Raw genomic sequence first — 24,650 nt, forward strand, 5'->3', positions numbered from 1 at the left:
AAAGAAGTATAGGACTTCAGCTTCCAAGAAATCATCATATTTAAAGGGTTCAAAAATTAAGATTACAGCTGGAATCACCAAAAAAAAAATAAAAAATTAAAATGCCAGTCCCATGGGCTTAACATCAAAAGAAAATACATGTCCAGCATCAGCAACATCTTAGAGCAGTGGATTGTCACAGAATTATTTTGCAAGTTACAACCTGTGGCAAACACAGTGCAATGGAAACAACAATGGGATAGGAGACAAGAACAATTATTTTTTATTTTAAATACTGGCAAGGCTTTACAGTCAGAAAGAATTCTTAAATTAGTAGATCTACAAAGGAGCTCCAAAAAGACTACATACTTTTCCTTGCCACTAATCTCTCATAATCAATACGACCCTTTCTGTACCTACAGTCTCATATAAGCCACCAGTGAATAACCTTCCTAGAAAATCTCACCAGGATTTTATCTCTTGTAGACTGTGGCACTTCCACTAACACTCACTGTTATTAATTAAGTTTATTAGTCTGATAATCTGCTGTTATCAGACCAAAATGAGAAAATCAAAAATACACATGTGCCAATCAAAAAAAAAAATACATAAAGCAGTTCTTCTGTGCTAAAAATCAAAAAAAAACCCATGCCTGTTCATTAGAACATGAGAACCTGGCTCTTATTTCAGCGCACTGATGGGGGAAGTGAGTAATAAGTGGAAACACGAAAATCAGCATTATGTTTGTAGACACAACAGAGCAGCAAATTGCTAGAGTTTGAAATTACCACTTACCAAAATCTACTCTTGTTAGTATGCACTGCATTGGATGGTCAGTTGTATGTCTCGTTGTCGTTGCACCACTCTCATAACAAGTTGCGCATAGATCGTAATCGTAGCAAATTAAACACTTGTATCGGCGACCTCGAAAATTTCCTTTTAAACATGCATCACAGCTGACACCTGTGAACAAATAAAATTGCTTTAAGACAGTAACAAAAGCCCTCTTTTACGAGGCGGATTTGTTGCTATTGCCTCTCAACAACTAAAAAGAGCCAACCACGTCTGATGCATGCGGCTGACACGGGACTCAATTTTCAAATGCACTTGTGTCTTTGAAAGACACGGCTCTCCCAAAGTTACAATCTAGAATTCTTCAAGTAAAATAAGGGCAAACTGAAATTATAAGAGGTTAAGTCATAAAATCTCCTTGGATGCACCCTCCTACAGGCACTGGTCACCTCTTAGCATTTGCCAGTATTTTGACTGTTCAATTAGGAACCTTGGGGCCACTTCTAAAAGCTAAGTTGCAAAATGGCTGATCAAGAGGAAAAAACCAACAACAAGCAAACCAACCACTGACAAAAATATACTAGCTTTTAAGCCTTTACTTTCACACTTCCTAATATTTTAATTCTGAAGAACGCCATGACCAACCCTGACATTATAAGGGGGGTACAAATTCAGTATAAATTTTTCCATTTAAAACAACAGAAGAGAAAGCTAAGGTGTTTTTTGAAGTTAGGCTGCATCAGTTCTCTCCATTCTATTTCTTTCTCAAGCACAACCTTTGCACTGTAAAGCAGTCACACTGCATGTGTGGTCAGAGGAAAGGTTTTCACACCTTCCAAAGGTTTTCATTTTCCTCCATATGGTTTCAGTTCTCTCTGAGTTACCTATTCAAGTGTAGAAGTGACATTGTCTTGTAATCCGTGAAGGCTAACACAAACTTCCTTTAACCGTGGCAGCAAATTAAGGGCCTTCACAAAAGAAACCAGTGTATACTACTGAAGCAGGATTTTGATCAGCATCCTCTTTCAGCATCAGTTAAGACTTGTTCTTCATAGTTTGGTAAAAGCACAGACAACTTTAGAGAAATAAAACTGCCAGAACTAAATAGTCATATTAGCCATCTCCCTATTTTTTTAAGCCGAACTGTCAGAGGACTGGTGTTAATTACAGAAAAATTTTTGCCCTTTTTTTTTTTTTATACTCCACTACATAGCATCTGAACAGAAGCTTTATACAACAAGTAATACAGAAACACATCAGTGAGTAATTTCTTTTGAATATATCCTACTTGTTCAAAACAATTGCATCACAACATTTGGATGGACAGTGAGAAAAATAATTTCATAATTTTTTTAATTTACTTTCTTTATCTACTGGGATAGTTTAAGGCATTTTTAGTAGTTTCTAATACCTAGCACAGTAGTTTTGTGAATACTGAACCTATTTCTCTATTTGCCTCACTCCATATCTATTCTGCAAGCATCAGTCTACATGGAATAGCATATTAGAAGAAAATATTTCCAGAATCTTTGTTAATAGCGTCAAAGAACCACGTTTTGAAGATGGCCAGATTACCATCTTCAAAATTGTTTTAGGTTTTTCTTGTTTGGTTGGGTTTTGGCTTTTAAATAAAAAATAAATAAAATCTTTCTCACTTAAAATTTGCTTTTCTCTGAAGTTTTATCCATTAGCTCTGAAGGATCTTCAACAATCTGGTGATTTGGACACTGAGAGCAACTTAACTTCTGAGAAAAACTTGCTTTGCTAACTGTAGACTAAATTTCATCGCTTCAGTTGGTTTGTTTGCTTTCTTCCCTTCTCCACACAGAGACCCACAAAATTTTACCTAAGCAGCACACGCATCTCCCCAACAGTGCACACTACACACACAACACTTATCAGTTATTGGCAGCACTGCAAGCCTTTTTGTTGCCTACTAAACTTTCTAGAAAACAGCTGATCAGCAAGTTAGACATCACAGTGAAATAAGCAGACTTATTTAACCCAGAGCCTATGTCAGACACTAACAGCTTTCCAAATGAAGTACTAAGCCACAGTACTCCAGTAAGTCATATTTTTCCCCACTCTTTTCCTTTAGCCTCAGAAAAGTTGATTTAATGCAGGTGTAAACCTCTTTGCAACAAACTCCTCCAGTCACAGGTTGTCTCAAACACCTACATCATTCCTACTTGAACACAGACATTTTTAAGTTTCCATTTACATGTTTTCTTTATGTCAGTACTTCTCCATATTATTCCAAACTGCAACCTCCACATACCACGTGACATTAACTTGGCAGAAATTCAGTCATAAACACAAATCACAACATAATGTTTGTATTTAAAACGTCGGAACACTTGCAGTGAAAATATACCACATCTTCGAATAGCAGATGAACTTCACTTCTGATAATCAATTATCAGAAGACCTACAACGCAATTCAAACAGGAAAAACTAACACTAGCATAACACATCACTTTGGCTGGGGAAGTCAGATTAAGAGAATAACATTTTAGAGACAGTGCACTTTCTACACGTCTCAGGGTCAGTATTTTGCCACAACTACTACATTCTCCCCTTTAAGCAACCAGCTGGCAGCAGGGGATGTGCCAGGTTAACTCTTATATCTTTATTTGTAGCAGAGAATGAAAACTGCAAAAGGAAAAATTATTAAACTGAAATTTAGGAGTTAAGCACATGCTTAATTCCCAGACCTCCCCTGGAATCCAGTAGGATCTCTTTTCCAGCAATTATATCACTTGTTTTTCCCTTTTTTTATAACAGTCTGAGCAAAGTCAAGCCTAACAGTTTTTCCTGTTCTTCTTCACGCCTATTATTTGGCTGCCAAAACTTCAACCACCTACCCAACCTGGGATCTGGAAACTGAAATAGCCAAATAATTTCCTCCCACCTTATCTTCTCTACTATAGTAAAAGCCTTGACTTTAGTGTTTCATACTTTAATCTTTACATCAACTGAAATTCCAAAAGTTCACTCTGTGAAAACCCCAAATACTCTAAGATAACATATTCAATCTAGCACAGCATGTCTTTCAGTATGTGCCTATGCAACATTTCCTTGCATTTACCTTATATTTGCAACTATAGCAGGTATGTTACAGATTAAAAAACGTCAGATTAAAATGGATGCATCCATATTAATCACTGGTTTTGAGAAGAAAAAAAAAACCATAGTCTGGAAAGATTCGCTTTAAAGCAGGGAACAAATACCTGTAGCCAAAAGAAGAGCATGAACAATGTGTGACATGGATTTTGAAACACTTTTGACTTGCACAATTGTTACTACTGACTTGTAAAAGAATCCTAGAATGAAATCCTACTAAACCCCAAACGACTTGCTATTCAGTAAGAGCTTCTGCTTCACCTTTTGCAAAGCATTGACTAGGAATGATAAGAGTAAGAAACATCCCTTTTAGTTACAATCACATTTTCACTATCATAGATAATACTGGAGGTGTCCTCAAATTTTCTTCTACTTTGTGATTGCTATGTAAGTCCCAGAATACACTGCATAACACATATCACATCTAATTAAAATTTTTCTGCTCGACGAAAAGTACTGTTTTAATGCAACACTGTTCCACAAGAGGACAGCATTGTGCTAAAAGCCTAAGGAGCTTTGGTTTACCTTTAACTGTCAAACTTCACATTCTCAAAGTTTCTTCAGCAGTATTCTCTCCCGCAATATCAACAGTCTCAACCTCTCCAGCTTCACATTTGGAGTGAAATGAGTCAGGAGACACTTAACAGTCCCACTAATAAAATATGTTTTACCCCTTCAGTACAAAATTTTTACTACATTTATGTCAAGTCATCCCACATCGTCACCTAATTCAGGTCCATGACTTCAGCATTGAATAGTGATTGAAAAAAAAAAAAAGAAGCCAAAACAATGCTCCTCTCCAACACCTTTCATATTTTGATCCTGATAGCCAAATATAATTTGATTTTATGACACAGAATTGGTTTTGCTAGAAATTAACTAAAATTAAAGCAACTTCTGGGTTTAATAGACACACAAAAGGGAGCACATCATCTGATTCCATAATGGAGAGTGTAACACTGAAAAAAACCATATGGTTCAAATACTACATATATCAGAACTAATTTGTATTTACAATTACAAACAAAGCTAAGATATAACTTCAATTAATGTGTCTTCAATATCCCAAGCCATTACTGCCTTGGACAGACATCCATTTGTAAAAAAGTAAAGACTTTTTCCCTAGCTTGGTCTCCTCGGAAACTAGGAGCAATTAGAATAGCAATGATAATAAAAGACCAGATATCTGACCCAGATAAAAAATTACCTGAGAAACTGCAGAAAATTCAGTTGTTTTTTTTTCTCCTACAGAGAACTTATAGTCAAACATGAGCTATGCAGAGACACTGAAATATGTTCCAAGCTCAGTAACATGAGCTGCTAAACTCTATCAATACTTTGGATATATCGCTCAATTTTTAGAAATTTCAAAGAAAATGCCATTCGCCAGTCACTAGGAAATATTTTGAACACATACAAAGTCTACATTTGAAGTATTCAAACAATGAAAACACAACAATTACTTCCTGAGAGCGATATTTAATCATTCTGATATTCCACAGAATTAAACTCCTTGCTTTTAGCAATACACCAGAAGACCTTAGTTTCATGGGCAGTTTCACCATTTAACATTCCTGTCGGTAGCTCAGTGTCCAAAAGCCAACCTTCCAGTCTGTAATTCAGATACTGTTTTTAATTCATCAGTGCTCAGAGTGAGAATCACGGAATTTCTTTGATGTCCAACACAAATAAAAAATTGGTCTATCAACGGTTTCTTTTCCAGAATGAAAATGCCACTTACTTTAGAATTTCTTACTAACTTACATGAGGTACTAAGAGGGTTCACCTTTCTGAAAGACACACCTTCTGAAAGAAGTACCACTGAACTTCAAGGGACTGGACAAACTTCATGGTTGCTACGTTTCAAAACCCCCAATTTAAGACATGCAAGTCAAAACTAAAAAGTTCTACTGCCTCTTTTGTGGTACAAAAGGTTGCAACCTGTTTACAGCATTTTATGTATACTGAAGATCATAAGTAACACACTGCTTTTAAAATGCATTTGATACATTTCAGCACAAGATCCTCTTTCAGGGTGTTGTTTTCAGGTTTTGTTTGTTCTCAAATAAATTTGCTTGACATTAACTACCTGTAGTCTACATGCCATACAGCAAGCCCAGACCTAAAGGAAGACATTCTACTCAAGCAGTTCACTTGTTTCCAGGACCGAAGATTGGAAAATACATGCTATTTGACAACATTAAAGAAGGTAATGACAAATGTTTCTTACTTTAATAGCTTCATCTCTTAATGTAGACTACTGCCTAATTTGAGAGGTTAAATTCTAGGAACATAAACTTCTGCTGTGTCTGTCAAAATTTGACCAGAAATTCACACAAACCACAGAACTTTGATTTTTGTTTACTTTTCCTCATGTGTTTACTAGGGCAGATTGTGAAAACAAACACTAAAGACACCTATGACATAGAACAAACTTCATCACCTTTGCAGCTCCAAGTACTGAACAGAAAATTCATACACCATACCCTTGAAACAACTAAAGACACTGTCTCCTCACACAGCTTGTGTGCAGCACGGAGTATCGTCCTATAGAAGAGTGCAAGAAGCAAGAACCAGACTAGCATGTCTGCAAAAAGAACCAGTAGGACTGAAATTGCAGGAAGAGATGTTGACCTGGAAATGGAAAAAAAAGAGAGGAGGAAAGGGAGGGAATCAGGCCTGTAAAAGGCTTTTGTTTTCTTAACTGCGCTCCTCCTTCCTGCCTAGAGTCTGGAGCAGAAACAGACACCTGAATTTGGTCATCTCTCTGTCGTCAACAAATTTCATGAAGCCCTCTTGCCCAGTGCCTGATACTCAGAATCACAGAATCATCAGGGTTGGAAGAGATCTTTAAGATCACCCAGTCCAACCATCAACTCAGCACCACCACTGTAACCCCTAAACCACTCAACCACACCACTCAGCACCAGACTGAGATATCTCTTGAACACCTCCAGGGATAGTGACTCCACCACCTCCCTGGGCAACCTATTCCAGTGTCTGACCACTAACAGTGAAAAAAATTTTCCAATATCTAATCTGAATCTCCTCTGCCTCAGCTTAAGGCATGTCCTCTAGTCCTCTCACTATAGACACGGTAGGAGATACCAGTCCCCACCACACTACCTCTTCCTTTCAAGTAGTTGTAGAGAGCAATGAGGTCCCCCAACAAGCCTGCTCTTCTTGAGACAAAACAAACCCAGCTCCTCAGCTGTTCCCCATAAGACACATTTTCTAGACCTTTCATGAGCCTTGTTGCCCTTCTCTGGACGTGCCCCAGCATCAAAATGTCCTTTTTAAAGTGAGGGGCCCAAAACTGAACAAAATACTTGAGGCATGGCCTCACCAATGGCACATATAGGGGGACAATCACTGCCCTCATCCTGCTGGCCTGGTGTAGAAACAAAGAATCAAGCAATACACCTGGCCCAGCAAGTCTGAGCCTTGGTCCATGAGCATCAGCCAGCCTGCTGCAATAAGGAGTTTTTCCATTTTTGCTTTCACATCCCAGGCTGTGGAAGCTACAAACACAACAGTTTCAGTCAACTCTAGCACTTCAGGAACAAGTCATTAGTAAGCACTGGCAAAACATGCCCAACACTACGAAGGAATCTGACAGGACCTCTTGTCAAGCAGATTTGGATTTCTTATTAATTATTTGATACTGTCTCATATGTTTCTTATTATTCAATTTAATATAATTTCATTTGACCACCAAAACCATCACAACACAAAAGCCTGGTAAAGTACTGTAAATACATTAAAGCTAAACAGATTGCAATGAAGCACAGAAACTTTGTAATGTGGCAGTAAAGGAACTGGCACCAAACATGATTTTATTTAACAACTCTGCTAATCTGGAAAACGGCAAACGGCATGTAAATTCTATTAACAGAAAAATACTTAAACTGGAGAAGTTACAAACAGTGCCAGGGCAAGAAAATAAGAGTAACAACACTGAGCTACATCCTCTATCTAAGAAAACAATGTCAAAGTTTCTCATGTAATAGGACAGGACCAGGTTCCTGAGTTTGTTTCAGGACTAAAGAGACAACAGAAATATACTGCTCAGGTAAGCACCTGCTAAGAGACAATTGGGCTGGGGGAAAGTACATCACACACAAATGAGTTTTACAGGTGTAAGAAGCATGAAGAAACACTAAAAAGAACTTAAACAAAATAACTTGTGCTTCCCTGTCAAGCCCTGAAAGAATTAAAGGACAGTTTTCTGAGAAAATAAGCCTTTGTGCATTTGGATTAGTGTTATTTATGAAGAGTGGCATAAAAAGGGAAAAACGCACAAGAAAAACAAGACACATATCCTGTCAGGAATGGGAGTGAACTGAGCAGTACAGCCCACCTGAGCAGAGAAGTAAACATGCTTGAAGACTGCTTTTTCTATGACATGTTTCAGGCACATAAGAAAGAAAAAAAAACGCAACACCTGGCAGAGGCAAAATGTATTCATTTTCCTTGTAAATTCTTACCTTCACAAGAGCCTTAGCAGAAATTAAATTTCTAGGTACACCCTATCCATAGCCCTGGTGTCTGGAACACACGCTCAGCTTTACTTCCTTTTGCACTATCAGATTCATTCCTGATCCTCTTAAACATTCCACAAATAGGCAAACACTGGAAGCTTTTCTACTCCTGTGGGATGGGGAAAAGGCCAAATTTAACCCAGTGCAGAAAGTGGGCAACACTAGCTGGGAAACCAAAGATCTAGAAGTGAAAAATAAAAAAGTTTTCGTGCAGCAAGTGCTCCAGCTCTAGCAGTAATGCTCTGAGATTAGATACCCCACAATAACTGAAGACTTAAAGACTTGCACAAAGTGGTCTGGCAATATACAGGCTTTTCATGTGAGGAACACACATCCAGAAAGCAGCTGGAAGAGGCAGGGAAAGAAGAACAAGTGGTTCTCCTCTTCACCAAAGAGAGCAGCAATGCCTAATACACGGCAGTCACACCTAGATTCCTCCCAAACAATTCAGTTCACAGAGAAGAGCACAAAATCACTTTCAAATTTACTACTTTCCAAAAGCTGTTTTGAATGGTACCACAGTATCATAAAAAGAATTTATCTTTCCTTAACACCACAAGAGGTCTAGAACCTTGTAAAAATAATTGAGTTTCTCTGAACACAAGACAGAGCAGTAATAGGTCAAAAACTTACAGTACATTCATTTAAGTATTAGAAATATTCTACCCTGGGCTTTCTCGGGCATTTTTCTCAGTATGAACATAAACAGACTGCCTTGGCAGTCTTTTCCTTACACTGTTACAGAGAACTGTATCTCAGGTTGTTAAACATGCCTGCAGAAACTACAATTGCTTATGATGGGAAAGTTACACCACAGGAGTGCTGCAGGATATACAATAAGCCAAAATAAAAAACATTTCACGTCAGGCTTTGAGTTTGTTCCATTCCTCTCTCCCCTTCTTTCTGATTCCTCATGGCACAGACTTTTTTGCTAATTCAGAGAATCATACAATAACCTGGGTCGAAAGTGACCTTAAAGATTACCCAGATCCTACCATCCTGCTGTGGGCAGGGACACCTCTCACTAGACCAGGTTGCATAAAGCCCCATCCAACCTGGCCTTGAACACTCCCAGACATGGGGCATCCAAAACTTCTCTGGGCAACCTGTCCCAGTGCCTCACCACCTTCAAAAGAATTTTTTTCTAATATCTAATCTAAACCTGCCCTCTTTCACTTTGAAGCCATTCCCCCTTGTCCTGTCACTACATTCTCCTGTAAAAAGTTTTTCCATCTTTCTTGTAGGCTTTCTTCAGATATTGGAAGGCTGCAATTGGGGCATCCCAAAGCCTTCTCTTCTCCAGGCTGAACAATTCCAGTTCTCTCAGCCTTTCCTCATAGGAGAGGTGCTCCGTCCCTCTCCTCATCTTGGTGGCCCCTCCTCTGGACTCCCTCAAACAGGTTGATACCCTTATTGTGCTGAGCACCCCAGAGCTGGATGCAGTGCTCCAGGTGGGGAGTCACAAGAGTAGAGTAGAGGGGCAGAATCCCCTCCCTTGCCTTGCTGGCCCCACTGCTTTTGATGCAGCCCAGGACACAATTTGCTTTCTGGGCTTTGAGTGCCCATTGCTGGGTAGTGTCCAGCCTCTCACCCACCAGCATCCCCGGGTCCTTCTCAGCAGGGCTGCTTATACACACTCATATGGTCCCTGGATTGGCAACTCAGCCATTTGCCAGCCATACCAAATGCCTTCCTTTCTCTTTGTTCTTCTGATCAGGAGGAGTTTAATTTAGCTTTTTTACTTGCAGTTTCTTTTTTCTTGTCCTCTTAAACCGCACGCGCATAAAGAACCAAAGATGATCTTCTGGAACACTTCCCTGACAGTCCTAATCATCCCACTTACATATCCAACTTACTTTTAAGAATAATTTACTAACCACCTGTAGTGGGTTGACCCTGGCTGGATGCCAGGTACCCACAAAAGTCTCTCGCTCTCCCTCTGCAATTGGACAGAGGAAAGAAAAAAAAACAGCTAAGGATTCATCAGTTGAGATAACAGTTGGGAGAGGTCACTGACTGGTCACCATCACAGGCAAAACAGACTCAAAGCGGGGATAGTACCTAAATTTATTACTAAGAGGGTCAGAGTAAAAGAATGAGAAGTAAAATAACCTTAAAACCACCTTCCTCCTACCCCTCTTTCCTTGTGTGTTCTCCCTCCTCCCCCTCAGTGGTGCAGGGGGCCAGGAATGGGGGTTGTTGTTGTTTCTGCCACTGCTCAGAGAGAGGAGTCCTTCCCCTGCTCCCGTGGGGTCCCTCCACAGGAGACAGTCCTTGATGGACCTCTCTGGTGTGAGTCCATCCCTCAGGCAGCAGCTCTTCCCAAACTGCTGTCCATGAGTCACTCCTCCATGGGGTCAGTCCTTCACCAATGAGCTGTCCCAACATGGGTCCCCCACAGGGGCCACAAGTCCTACCCAGGAAAAACCTGCTCCAGCCTGGGCTTCCCTCTCCAGGGGCTGCAGGTCCCCAGCAGGACCCCACTCCCTCTTGGGCCTCCCACAGGGTCACTGCCTCCTTCAGATATCCACCTGCTCCAGCATGGGCTCATCCATGGGCTGCAGGGGGGTCTCTGCACCCCGATGCTCCCCCATGGGCTGCAAGGGGGTCTCTGCCCCACCATGCTCTGCCCCACGGGCTGCAGGGCCTCAGCTCCGGTGCCTGGAGCACCTCCTGCCCCTCCTTCTGCACTGCCCTTGGTGTCTACCTTGTTGTTCCCATGTTCTCTCTCTGCTCTTCCCTGGCTGGAATTCTTTCTGCACAACAACCTTCTGTTCTTAAATATGTTATCACAGAGGTGTTACTGTCACTCCTCATTGGCTTGGCCTTGGCCAGCCAGCAGGAAGCCCATCCTGGAGCCGGCTGGCACTGGCTCCATGGGACAGGGGAAGCTTCTGGCAGCTTCTGACAGAAGCCACCCCTGTAAGCCCCCCCTGCTACCAAAACCCAGCCACAGAAACCCACTACACCACCCTACAAGTCACATCATTTTCCTGAAGAACTTTCAATCTATCACTAAACACTAAAGCCCAACACTGATTTATAGATCCCAGTTCATGAGTTTTCAAGTACTTAAGTCTCTTTACTGTAATTAGCTCATTCTCTTAAACAAGATCGAGATCTTTCTATTTGCTGAACTACAAAATAAACCAGATGCCAATAACGCAGCATTTTATCAAAGCAGATAAAACAGACCTCACTTCATGATTTAAGAAAAAAAGGAGAGGGAAGGCCAAACACCCAGTATGTCTCATTACTGCCTACTGCAGGTTCGGATACCATGCTACAGTTACAAAATGCATGAAACACTGCTTTAAGGATAAAGGAAACATTAACTGTAACAAAGAAATCTGACAGAACTTCATTGAGAAGAGTTTTTAAATGATCACTCTATTACAAAAAAACCTCTGAGTGCTACAATACAAAGATACTACTGAAGAAAAACTAGGTAATGAACTAGGGGAAGGTGGACATAGAGATATTTCAACTGTTTTACCTCAATATCTGCCTCTTGGAAGCACACAAACTTTTTTCTTTACATTTTTCAGACTAACCTAAAAGCTCTGTTCTCCACTGCCCAGTGCACTTCGCTTGAATTCTACACAAAGGTGATTTTCACCCAGTAAGCTACTTTTTCAAGTTCTCAAATGTTTATGAGCAAAATCACTCACCCACAAACTTGCATATTCTGTAATTAGTACCTTTTTAAGACTGCCTTACTGAACACTGTGTTTGATTCTCATGTTTGACATGGGAATGGGTGTCAAACATGCAACCAGTTCTACCATAAAAATAGCAAGTTCTCCAGTCTAGAGATACCCGTCAAGTGGGGTTGGTATGAGCCTGAAACTCCGTCCATTGCCCTTGGCAGCCCTCTAGGTGGTGTCGATGGGGTACAGAGGTGAAGAGACACCTTCAGTCTGTTCAGCTGAACAGGATGTCCACATTCCTGTACACCTTTTAAGCCAACTGTTATTTTAACAGATTTTCTCAGCTCTCTGTCAACTGCTACAACACACCAGGTATTACAAGTAAAAGTAAACATTAACTACTTTCCTTCCAGGCACTTCTGGGTGTGCTAGAGCTGGTAGCTACCTTACTTCACTGACACACCTCTCAGCAGAGCAACGAAACTCAGAAGCAATTCAGAAGCTCCTACCTTCCCAAAGTTTACAGTTCCATCAGAGCATAAAATTTTTCAGGGTGAAAGAGGTATGGTGATGTACCTGAAATACTCTCCACATAAAGTATATTTCACAGTTGGAGTTTTGTAAGCATTTTTTTTGATTTGCAGACATCTTTCAGTACAGGTAACAGACCCAACTACTTCAAGTGAGGGCCTATGGTAGAGTCAACAGCAAGCCCATTTTTCTTGTGTACCCTTAGCAGATGCCTTACAATTGCTGCAGGAGGAAAACAAAAGGACCCTATTATTTACACACAACTTCTTTAGTCTTCTTTACCCCTAAGGTTTGCTCCATTCTGAATGTAGGTCATCAGATCATTCAAAGCATTTCCTCTGCAGTTTCTAATTTCTGAGGCATTCCTGAGTCCCCCAGTTTCTCTTGAGTTTTTGGCATAACTGGAACAAACTACATTATGGACCTTTAAAACTGCCAAATGCTTAGCACTGTGAAAGAGCGTGCAAGGCAGCGCCATCTTACCAATTAGGGACATTTAATGCAATGTCCTATTACAAAAGTTAAGAAAGTGTCTGCTTTCTTGAAAAGCAATAATTTTTTCAAGAGCATTAGAAGAAAGGAAAAAGAGGTGCGAAAGAAGCTCAGCACAATGCTTAATGCAAGTACTACAAAGAGTGTTCACCAGCAGCTGACTTGAAATACTCGTTCTGCAAAAATACATCATGGTATTCCTCAAAGCTAGAGTCTGGAGTCCTGCATCTCCATGAATTACCACCTCAAAGTACTTCACTCTTCACTAAATAAATGTATTCTGGCATGGAATTCTCAACAATTCATTCCTTCACTTTCTGGTCACTTTCCTTTAATTCCTAATGCTTCCAGGAACAAAATAATAACTGAGCTCTGAGGTACAGTAATGACACCTCCCAGTAACTGGCTCCAAAACGTAGGAGTTGGATAATATTCTAACAGATTATAAAATAACCCCCAAACCTGTTAAAATCCTCCATTTATACTTTTATTTTTTTAATATCACATCAGTTACACTTGAGAGTTTGCATCTTGCAGATCATCTTTTTCCACCTAAACTTCAGACAGCAGTTTGCAACAGCACAAGAACGTTATCAATATCAGCCTCTACCACTAAATAACTGACTAATAACAGTCAATTATTCAATTATTTTCACTATAAAGACAAGGTTATATAGTAAGAAATCTTCACTTGTGTATCTTCATTTCCAAAGCCACTCTTCTATAGCAAAATCTCCAGCTGTTTTCTCCACTCCTCACAAAAGTTTTTCGGCATAAGGAACAGTGTATACGAAGACAGACCCTGCCTGGCATTTCACATCCTTATGGCAAAGCAAGCTCAGAAAAGATATCTGCAGATCACAGCATACATTTTTTTCTGAATTCAGGAGGGCAAATAAATTTATTCACCTTTGTACTTTTCCAAAATTGAAGGTAATCAAAGGAGAAGAGAGCTTGAAAATGTGTTTGACCTACTTCTGGGTCAAGACACTCCGTACAGTTTCTACTCCGCCTCCCTAAATCTACATGGTATTTAATTATTATAATCAACAGGTCATGGTTTACAGTAGAATTGACTGATTCCCATCTACACAGAGATTAAACTACATTTACTGACATTTTCATCTTAACAGAACAGTACAAACCATAGCAGGGAACAGGTATGGAATTAAGATCATCTGAGCTACCGTATTCACATCTAGATTGAAAAAAGCTTAGTCATGACGTAGAAAGCTCTGCATTCTCTACAGCTTACTTTTGCAAAGCTTAGGTGTCCTTCTTCAAGGGCATCCTGAATTCTCTTTCCCTCATCTCTTACCTCATTTTCCACAGCTAGGTTTAGAGAGTCTGCTTTGGGTACTTGAAAAATAATAGTACCAATAATTCAGGTGCTGAAGTTAGTGGCCTTATTTACTCTCAGAAAGTAAAGACAAAGTCAGAAGAAACCCTGGAAACTGCAATGGCACATCTGTGTCAGTCCAAATGTGACCTGTGTTCTGGCACTATTACTGTTATTGAAATTGCTCTCACAGACCCCTTTCTTTGGTGGATCACAAGGTTCTTCTACAGAGATTTTCCACTTGCAGAGACAATCTACACCTCAGCCTGCATACTGATACAAATAATAGCTGTACACTAAACACTGTGCTAGGTACATCTCGGCATTACTGCCTATATCAAAAGCACATGCAAACGTTTGCAATAATTGAAATATTTGCTTTGTTGAAGTGAAAAGTGATGTGATGGTACCCTCAGCACAGACAAGCCTCTGTGCCCAAACCACAGATTTCTTCAGAGCTAATTTCATTCTATTACAGAAGGAAGTCCAACTGACAGTGGTTATTTTCAAGACTCACAGTAGTTTAAAATTCATTCCAGGTGAACACTGATTTCTAGGATCCTAAGTTAATACACACACACACACACACACACACACTGTTAAGTTATGCAAAAACATATTTCCCGTAAAACTGAACACTGATTCTTACCAGAATCATTTCTTTGGAGACAAAGACAGAAGTTACTGACAATCACAGAAGAAGTCCTTTCATGACTACATCCTAGTGCATTTCTGACCTTGAAAATCATGTATGATCTTGTACTGCTGCTGGAGGTAGGATACTTGAGGTACTTATATCAAGTACAGAGAGTACCACATGTTTAACACAGCTCACAGCACCATTCTCCAACCAGCCACCTCCAGGATGCCTCTATTCAACTGCCAAGTAATTCTAGTGTTGTTCTAGGCACACACCCAGGTGTTTATTTTCCAGAAGGTGCCATGAAGTTCCTGCCATACTGTCAAGCATTCAGAAAGCAACTCATGTTGGTCCCAATATTGGTTGAGAAATCAGTTTAAAACTACAATCCTAACAGGAATATGTATATTTTCCTCTGTCAGATTAATTTATACTAATTTCTACACTGTTTATATGTAAATATTTCACCTCATAGTTTACTTTTTTTAGAGTAAATATAGTCTAATAGAGCAGGCCACTAGTAATCATCTTTAGCCAATAATACTGGCTGCTTTAGTATCAATAAGCTGACAGTAAATAGCATTTACACTAGGAATCAATTGTTACTGAAGAGTTCTGTAAACAAGGACTCTCCTTGACAAGTAATTAAAGAATACTTCAGTCATAACCTAGTTAAATCTTCACTACTAAAGCCACCTCATCTCATCAGCTAACTAAAAAAAAAAAAACCAAAACACAGATTAATCTCTGTAACTGGCCAAAGAAAACACTGCCTAAAAACCTTTTCAGCAACAGCTGTTTTCTGAAATAAGCGAGGGCAAGAAATGCCAGAGCTTTGCTTTTCAAAGAGGCTTGCAGAGGCAGGCATTAAATTTCTACTGCACTTGAACCCGACATGGGTCTACAGCTTCCCCCAGGTGTTTTTGAAAATCCCACCCCAGAGCACTCAAAGGAGGAAAGCAAGAGAGGGAGAGCATAATGGGGAAAGGGAAGAAAGAATAGTGACAACAAAGTATGAGGTAAAAGATAAGAGATCAAAGACAAAAAGAAAGAAAGCAAAGAAGATAATTTATCCTACCAGAGACAGCACCTCTTGTCAGTCAAGACAAGAAACATTGCCTCCCAAAAAGAATCTGGTACCAGGAAGTGGCAGAAGTGATGGGGGAAGACCAAATCTGACCTGAGATAAGAAAAAAAAATGCAGTTATAATTTTTTTTAAACTCTGTCTGTTTTTTCATCCTACTTCTGCAGTATTTTTTAAAAAAATTACTTTTCTTTTGTTTAAATTAATGTCTTTCTTCAGTTGGATTTTTGTCAGTGATGACAGTGGGATGATACAAATCAATGTGGAAGAGGATAAATAGAATCTTGGAAAAAAAAAAGTGAAATTATAGAAATGCTGAAATTAAAAACAAATTTTAAATAGTATAGGAAAACTGTATGAAGTGATAGCTGCAAACAGTATATGCTAGTGAAATGTCCCAATGAGTAAAAAATTTGGAAGAATGGACTTGCATTGACAAAACTCAATGAGATGGGGTACAAGACCACCAAGTCCTACCTCTAGAAGACTTTCCTGACTGCTTTCTTACAAAATATAAAATCTCCGCCTGATATCCCATGTGCAAATGGGAAAAACATCATGGTCTCTTGTGTCCAGGTTCCACACTTAATTGCAATAAAAAAGTTTTACCCAGGTCTCTCCCAACTGAAAATGGGGCAACTTTTACAGAAAGTCTCCTAGAAGCTCCAAATAAAACAATCACAACAGAAAGAATTAATACATGCAGGAAATTCACTTCAGGGTGAGAAATGGGCAATAAGAAGAGGAATTATCACATAAAAGCAAATCACAGATTAAGCCTAATATTATTTTAAAAATATTTTAACATTAAAAGACAAAAAAGACAAAAATTACCAAATAAATCCATCCTCCTCCTATCATTCATTCAAACCATATTCTCAGAACAAACCTGGCAGGGGGAACCATTTTCTCCTAATATGTCAGAGGTTCCAGTGACAACTTCTATTAATACTTAAAAGTTAATTCCAAACTAAAACAAATAACTTCAAGTGGTAGAAATCAAGCCATCACCTGTACTTGCCTTTCAGAATAATTCGGGGGCTTCTGTGATGCTATCTCACAATTTTCACTTGGCACAGACCTCACTTCCAAACTTGGTAAATGAAAAGCTGGGTTACACATATATTCCGAAATAGTGAAACTAAAGAGTTTGTCTCTATGCTCCACACTGAATTCAAAATGGTCTTATTTCAGTGCACCAAAATTAACTGTCAAAATATTATATTGGGATAAAAATGTGGATAACCCTGCGGACTAGATATACAAAAACCCCATAGGAGTAAGTTCAAACCAGATGCTCAAGTGATGCTTCAGGCAAAGGGACCTAAAATTTAAGATCCTTAAGAAAAACACTTGAATCTGAAATAGATGAAAGACCTGGAGAAGAAAGTTTAAGACAAAATCCAAAGCTTTAATTGTTCAATCTGGATACGAGGTAGCCCTAAGAACATTCCATGAAAAAATTCTCACAATCTCATTACACAGTGTAGGAAAAAGCAGTTCAGTTTTATTCCTCCTTTTGAATTAATGAAATTTCTTTTTCTATTTGAAAGGGGATATTAGAGATTACATCTTATGCAGATGATGCCTTTCTTTCAGATTCTCTCTCGGTATCAGCCTTTCTGAGGTAAACTGCTTTTCAGCTTCTGTCCATGCAGTAACTCCCCCTCACACATTCCGAGTCACTAACAGCACTCTGCTTGAGTTCTCTGAACTCAATGTGTCCAAGCTGCTCACAGTACCTTAATAATGTTGTTTCTGTATGAGTGAGCAACATTTCTGCCTACAGTTAAGCTTGTATATCCCTTCTCTGTTATCTCTCAGTTTTCAACATCTGCAGCTTCTAAATCCCCTCATCTGTTCTAAATCCTGTACAGGGAAGAATACATTGCATGTGGAGGATTGATTTAGCCCAAGTTATTCCAAGAACAAAAACTATGGAAGCTCACAACCTTGCCAATACAAAAAAACATATATCCCTAGAATCAATCCATGGTCAGAATTCACTGGAAATGCTACCTAACACAATTAGATTCCTTTCCCCAAAAATATCACCTTACTCAGTGCACCAGTGCATATGATCAGTAAACAAACAGGAATGTCTGTTTTGTCCTTGTTTGACAGTCTGAGCCCTTAGTTATCACACACTTCAAAAAAATTCACACTGACCATGGATTTTCTCACTGCCTTCTCCCTGCAAGCATTTTCTCTATTGTATTTCAATGCAGCACAAACATCAACAAATTAACTTTAACAGCACTTCTAGAGCAGTATTTTCTTTCTCTTGATATAGAGGGAAACCAAGGCATGTAAAGATTAAAGCTCTAAGTCCACTGAACCCAGCCACCCAATCCAAGAAGCCAAAGGATGGATTTTTCAGAATCCTTGATATTCTAGAATCAAGCGGGTTTTTTTCAAAGCTCACTGCTCAGTTACTACAGTTGCAGGTGTGAATGCTCAATCCCAAAACCCCCAGATCAGGCCTTCACAACCAAAGGAACAGCTAACAGCTACCTGTGAATTCTTTCTGAAGGTATTTACCTAGCAGTTCACAAGAACTCTGCAGCACAAGACAGGACAGTAGATCCAGCTCTCCACAACAAAGCTCCACTGTCAACACCTCGACCATCCTTTATTTCTGTAACACCTCTATCTGCTCATTTGCTGCACAATTCCAAACACTGAGAAGTGGTCTAACACAGAGAACCCTCCTGCACACCTTAAAGGAGGCAGGGGTGGTATGCAGTACAGAATACACAACTGTGTACAACACGAAGATACTCAAAAAACACTGAATTACTGCTGTCCCTGCAACCAAATTCTGGTACATCCCAGTTCCTGAGCGACGTTCTTCAAATCTGCTGTGGTGTCCAGGGATGTGTTAACACTTCCTGCGTTAGTCGCCACTTTGGCTTTTTATTTAACAGTAACAGAAGTAAGGTAACAATGAAGACACAACAACCAAGAAGCAACACCAAAAATTCTCCCTCAAACCTTATCAGTAACGTAAACACACTAAAGTATTCGAAAAACTTTCTTTTTATTTGACATGTACGAATTTTATTTGTCCACTACTGCTCAAGCAATTTTCATGGCTCTATGAATTTCCCCTGAACCCCTTTTTGTTCAAACAAATATTTGGATGTATGAGATTTTTCACCATTTGCCTTCTCTCTTCACTCCCACCCAAAAACGGTAAAAGTATCACTGTTCTGTTCCCATTTTTCTGCTTAAGATACAGGGCTACTAACATTTTAACATAGATAACTAATTCTAATCTTTTTCTCCTGTTTCCCATGATCCATGGCATTACTTTTTATGATGACCTGAGAGAAAAAATGGTCTCTTTACAAACATTTTTGGAGGACCTTGTTCACAGACTCTGCAGGTACAGCAGCATCTTGGTTCACACTGTCTGTTTTTCTAAACCATCAGAACCAGTAATCTTTTTTTTAAAATGAAAATCTAGCTTCCACAAAACCAGTACGCATCTTTCCAGTTAAAATATGAATTATGTTTCCAGTTCTTTTTATTACTAAATGATCATTCAGTTTCCTACTGAAATCAAACAACAGTTTAATAATAAAGCAAATTACTGTGTTTAAATATTTCTGATCACATTTGCAGCTGTTTATATTTAACATTTTTTGTTCTAAACACAGCTCTCAATAGTCCAATTGTCACACTAACTCATTTTCAGACACTGCACTAGATCTGTAATTAGATGCATTCCTATGCTACCACAGAGTAAAACTAACAGGAGTATAAAGCACTTTGCATATACAGTTAGAAAATGCTCATTCAGACTCAAGTACTGGTACAAATTCAAAAAACCTCACTGTTTTATATTACACATACAACTTAATCTGGATTTATTCTCTACAAAATAGGTCTAAGTGGCAGCAGCATACAAAAGAATTTGTTATTATTCTGTATTGTGAAATAGCAAACTCCATATTTGGAGAATATGTAAGCAAAGTAAGTATCAGAAGGCAGCAAGTTGTAACTGGTCTCACAGATGCACATTTCATCATTAAATGCCATACTTCACTAACACAGTGTCTTGAGCACTTTCTATGAAAAATATGTAGTCTTGGTAATTGAATTAAAAGTTTTACATGCAAAAATATATTAATTCTGCACTTAGTAGCAATTCTGTAACAGACATTACATGATGTATTAAGTTACCCACAACTGCTTAGTGTTATTTGTCTTGTCAGAAGTTCGTAGTACCCTCCTGCAGCTCAAGTATGACACAGTTGTTGCATAATTACAAAGGGCAGAAATTACTCTTTTAGCGTTTTCAAGGAGTTTGTTATGAAGTTTTGTTCATGTTTTGTATTGTGAGCATATAGAAAATGTCATCAGCCCAGACTCCCAATTTTTCACTGCACAGCTAGAGGCCTCAAGCTACCATAACCCTTACATTAATTGTTTTTATGTGGTTGGTACATATTCAACTGCAACTATGACGGACTGAATTTCAAAGACCGTTTGGTGTCTTTCTTTTTAAAATTTACTTATTTGCCCTTCTATTACAAATAAGCACTTGATGTAAGTATCTCTATGCCACACATTTATGTATACACACAAAAGAGAGGAGCACCAAGACATCAGCTCCTTGAAGTACAAGGAGCCTGAAGGCAGTACAGAACATTTAGAAACTCCACAGTCACTCTGAGGAGCTCTCCCTTCCTAGCTGTGTTACCACCATCCACTCACAACTTTACTACATGTGGGACTAGGATTAACTGCAGGGTTTTGCTGATTCATAAAAAAAGCTGACAAATGGGCACCATCAAAAATCACTACCACGTATTGCTGACTGTTTCTCGAAGCTTAAAAGACTACACCCTTTAGTAAGAATAAGAAAAAAGGATGGAACTAGGTTTGGGAGTGGGGTGTAGAGCATGTGAGACAGAGGTGATGCTGGTGGTATGGCACTGGGAGCCCTCTGGAGCTGCCAGGTGTGGGGAGCCTGAAGCCGGGCCAGTAATGCTGCAGTAACCTAGTTCTCCAAAAGAAGTTGCAAAAGTGGTCTTCTAATGACACTCCTGGAAGTGGTAATTCTATACTTTTCTGCTGTCCTGCATGGTGTCTCCCAACACAGGAGAGAACCATTGCCAGGTGCATGCCCACAGAAAGAGATAATCTTTAATAAGCAAAACACTACCGGTAAACTTTCTAGAGCATAAAAAAAAAAAAAGTTACCTACCTGTTCCTTGTAGGTTGCCAAATATTACACCACCACATACTCTGCCACAGAGGGGCTAACCCAGAGAAACACAGCACATTGCTCCTATAAAGGGAACAACATGAAATCCAAGACCAGGGGATGACCTCATGTTGCATTCTACAAAACCAAAGGCACAGAATAGCTAGTCTCTTAACACAAAATCACGGAATAAAAATGGGTTTGAAAAATTAGAAGAGACCAGCAATAGCAAGTACAAATACTTAACTCTTGACAGCATTACTAATGAAGTCTCTTAAACAACGAACGAACATTTCAAAAAAAGCAACAATAATTCAAATTCTAGTTGGTGCCCATTTTCCTGAATTCGGGAGAAACACGAGTCTGGAGTTCACGTGTGAAATGAGAGCACAGTGAAAAGGCAGGTTGTGGTCAGAATTTTTCTAAAGCATAAAAAAAATCTCCCTTAAAAAAAAAAACCAAAAAAAAACCAAAAAAAAAACCCCAAAACCAAACAACCAAAAAAACCCCAACAACTGTATTGCAGAGATTATTACACCAAAGAAACGGTCAAGAAACTTTGATGTAAAGTAAGCTTAAGTCTCCGTCAGATGCTTCACAACCTATTTAAAGTCCCGAGACTTTAGAATTCCAATTTCTCCATTTAATCTTTTTCCATCATAAAACTGGTACAGCATCCAGATGCTGTGAAGAACCACCAATAAATCTCTGTAACTTTGCAGATGGACCATTTTAAAGGAAACACACAGAAAAAAAAAAGAATTACTTAAACATGACTGAAGCTTTCTTTTTCCCTTTACCATATTCTTCCAAGACAGCCATCCCCAAACTAGTTACACTGCATCAAAAGCTGTCAGTTGTGAATGACCTTGCACATGAATTATTTTTTTAATATATAATTTCTATGGATTTCCAGAGTTCTACCAAAATCAAGTCTCCAAATCCCTTTTCCATGAAGTTGGAAAACCACGTCCCCCATACTAATATGTGTTATTCTATCCCTGCAACTAAAGTTGACTAGAAGAAAACATCTGAAGTGCGAGGTAAGAGGAGAATCACTGAGAAATTAAGAGATAGACTAGCTTGTTAATGAAAATGATCACAAGGACAAAGTAACATATGTCATTTTTAATCTCACAGTGTTCTCATGGTTTCAGGAACATATGTGCCTGTCCACATACACACCTGAGTAGTCCACATCCACAATACAAAAATTACCAAAACTCACACGCACCAGGCAAGAGAGACAACTATTTCCCTTTTTTTTCTAACTAGGTGTGCCTAACAGAACAATCACTGATGAATCTGCTTCTGAAAGAGAATATTAAGCCTGATTTCATTAACAGTCACTCCTTCTAAAAACATCAACAAATATTTAAGACAGGAAATGTAATTTTCTTTGCTACAAAAAAATCTAACAACTAAACCAAAAATCTACAATATAGTCTCCATCAGAAACACTCTTACACAGAAACCTACCTTCAAACTTTTTCTGTCTTAAAAAGGCCACTCCAGGACTGAAATGTCTTTTTAGTACACATCACCACCTTTTATAATAGTCCATGCATTTACCACTGAAGAACAACACATGATATCACTATGATATCACTTCCATAATTTTTGCCTGTTCAAGCTAGAAAAGCTTGTATTCTACTACTGTGCTTCAAAGAAAGTATATGGATACATGCATCACAGCAAAGTCTTGCTGACTGTGTAGTCCTACAACACCAGCAACAACAACTTTGTGATCAATGCTCACTTCAGTTAAAAACTGCATCTTTAACCATAATGAAATCCATCTCCACTCTCTTGGGAAAACATGTATTTTATGGAGGGCAGGGGGAGGGGAGAAACAGAAAGTAGCACTCCCACTAAATTTAACTTTAACAAGCAAGCAAAAAAAGAGCTAGTGGATTCAGGAAAGACAATTCTTTGATAGGGATGCACACATATTTGCACAAACAAGAAGTCTGCAAAATACTGCACCACACACCAAAAATCCATTGCACATACACCACTGTCCAGCATCAAGCAACTAGAAGTCAGCATTATGAGTTATAAATACTGAATTCCCCTAAAATGTTTTTGTCAAAACACTTTAAGATTAGATAAAACAGAGAAATGAGAAATTAGATAAAAGAGAAATTAGATAAGAGAAAATGGAGACAGGTGCTGAATTAAGTTCCTAACATGGCAGAAGGTTGTATTTTCAAATGACAAACCCCGCTTTTACAGAGTACTTTAATAGTAGTCCAAACACTTTACACGCTGGTAAACAGGCACAGAAAAACCCAGCGACTTTCTCTCCTGTTTTCACACTCCCATATTCTTCCTGTAGAGACTCCTTTCTTAGCTTCCATCTCTTCCTCCACCCTGCTCCTTCTGACTAATGCTGAACTGCCAACCGAACTCCTCTACGGCGGTAAACACAACTGGGAGCAGGGGCAGGCAGCACACAGGACACGTTTCTTCGGCGGCCTCAAAACATGCCACTACTACACCAGCATCGGCCTCCTGCGCCGCAAAGCAAGGCGAAGGGGAAGGGGGCCGCCCCCGGGGCCGCCAGGACGCGACACCCCCCGGCAGGGCCGCGCAGGCTGCTCGCCCCGCTGTGCCCCCCCGGCCCCGCTCCCCGGCACCCAGCGGGCCCCCGGCCCGGCGGACCCGCCGCGGCGGGGCCGACACGTCGGCAGGGCCCCCCGCGCCGCCGCCCACCCACGCGGCCGGGCCCGCCGGGGGCGCCGCGCCCCGCTCCGCCCGTCCTCGGGCAGAGGAGCGGGGCCAGCTCCGGGTCCCGCCGGCCGTACCTGCGGCCGGCCCGCCCGGCCTCGCCGCGCGGCGAACGGCCGTACCGGCCTGCCCCGCTATGACACTGCAGAGCGCGGCCCGCCCGCCCCGGGCCTCGCCTTCCTTCCGCCGCCGGGCCCCGGGGCCCGCTCCCGGCGGCGCCATGATTGATGATCGGCCCCCGAGGCCGCCGGGCCGGGCCCCGCTGCCGCCGCCGCCGGGAGCGGCCTGGGCGCCCGCGCGCCGCTCACCTTCATGTCGGGACATCCTAGTCCAGAGGCGGCGGCCCAGGCCCCTCCCAGGGCTCCGCGCGGGCAGCTCGGGCGCCGCTGCGGCCTCGCCCCCCCGCCGCCGCCCCGCTGCGAGAGGAGAGGGGCCGGGGGCTGGGCCGGGAAGGGGGCGAAAACACAAAGAGGCCGGCGAGGAGCCGGCCTCCCTCCTCCTCCCTCTCCTCCTCCTCCTTCCTCCTCGCTCGC

At 40.4% G+C, this 24,650-nt stretch overlaps 1 protein-coding gene across 4 annotated transcripts in view; it reads right to left on the minus strand.

The window, feature by feature from the left end:
- Positions 1 to 24,650, minus strand: part of KCMF1 (potassium channel modulatory factor 1) — a 48,491-nt gene extending 23,841 nt beyond the window's left edge. Inside the window, exons 1-3 of one of the 4 annotated variants that reach the window (XM_018086081.2) lie at positions 21,388 to 21,466; positions 16,166 to 16,267; positions 775 to 942 (exon numbers count right to left, since the gene is read on the minus strand). In XM_018086081.2, coding sequence (XP_017941570.1) covers positions 775 to 805 — 31 coding nt within the window. In that variant the 5' untranslated portion in view covers positions 806 to 942; positions 16,166 to 16,267; positions 21,388 to 21,466. Of the gene's footprint in view, positions 1 to 774; positions 943 to 16,165; positions 16,268 to 21,387; positions 21,467 to 23,792; positions 23,881 to 24,425 lie in introns of those variants that run through there. The other 3 variants (XM_029965388.1, XM_018086083.3, XM_018086082.3) reach the window with 3 other exon arrangements.

Source organism: Manacus vitellinus, unplaced genomic scaffold (genome assembly GCF_001715985.3).
Source record: "Manacus vitellinus isolate BGI_N305 unplaced genomic scaffold, ASM171598v3 scaffold_9_pilon, whole genome shotgun sequence".
In the NCBI taxonomy this organism is placed as follows: domain Eukaryota; kingdom Metazoa; phylum Chordata; class Aves; order Passeriformes; family Pipridae; genus Manacus; species Manacus vitellinus.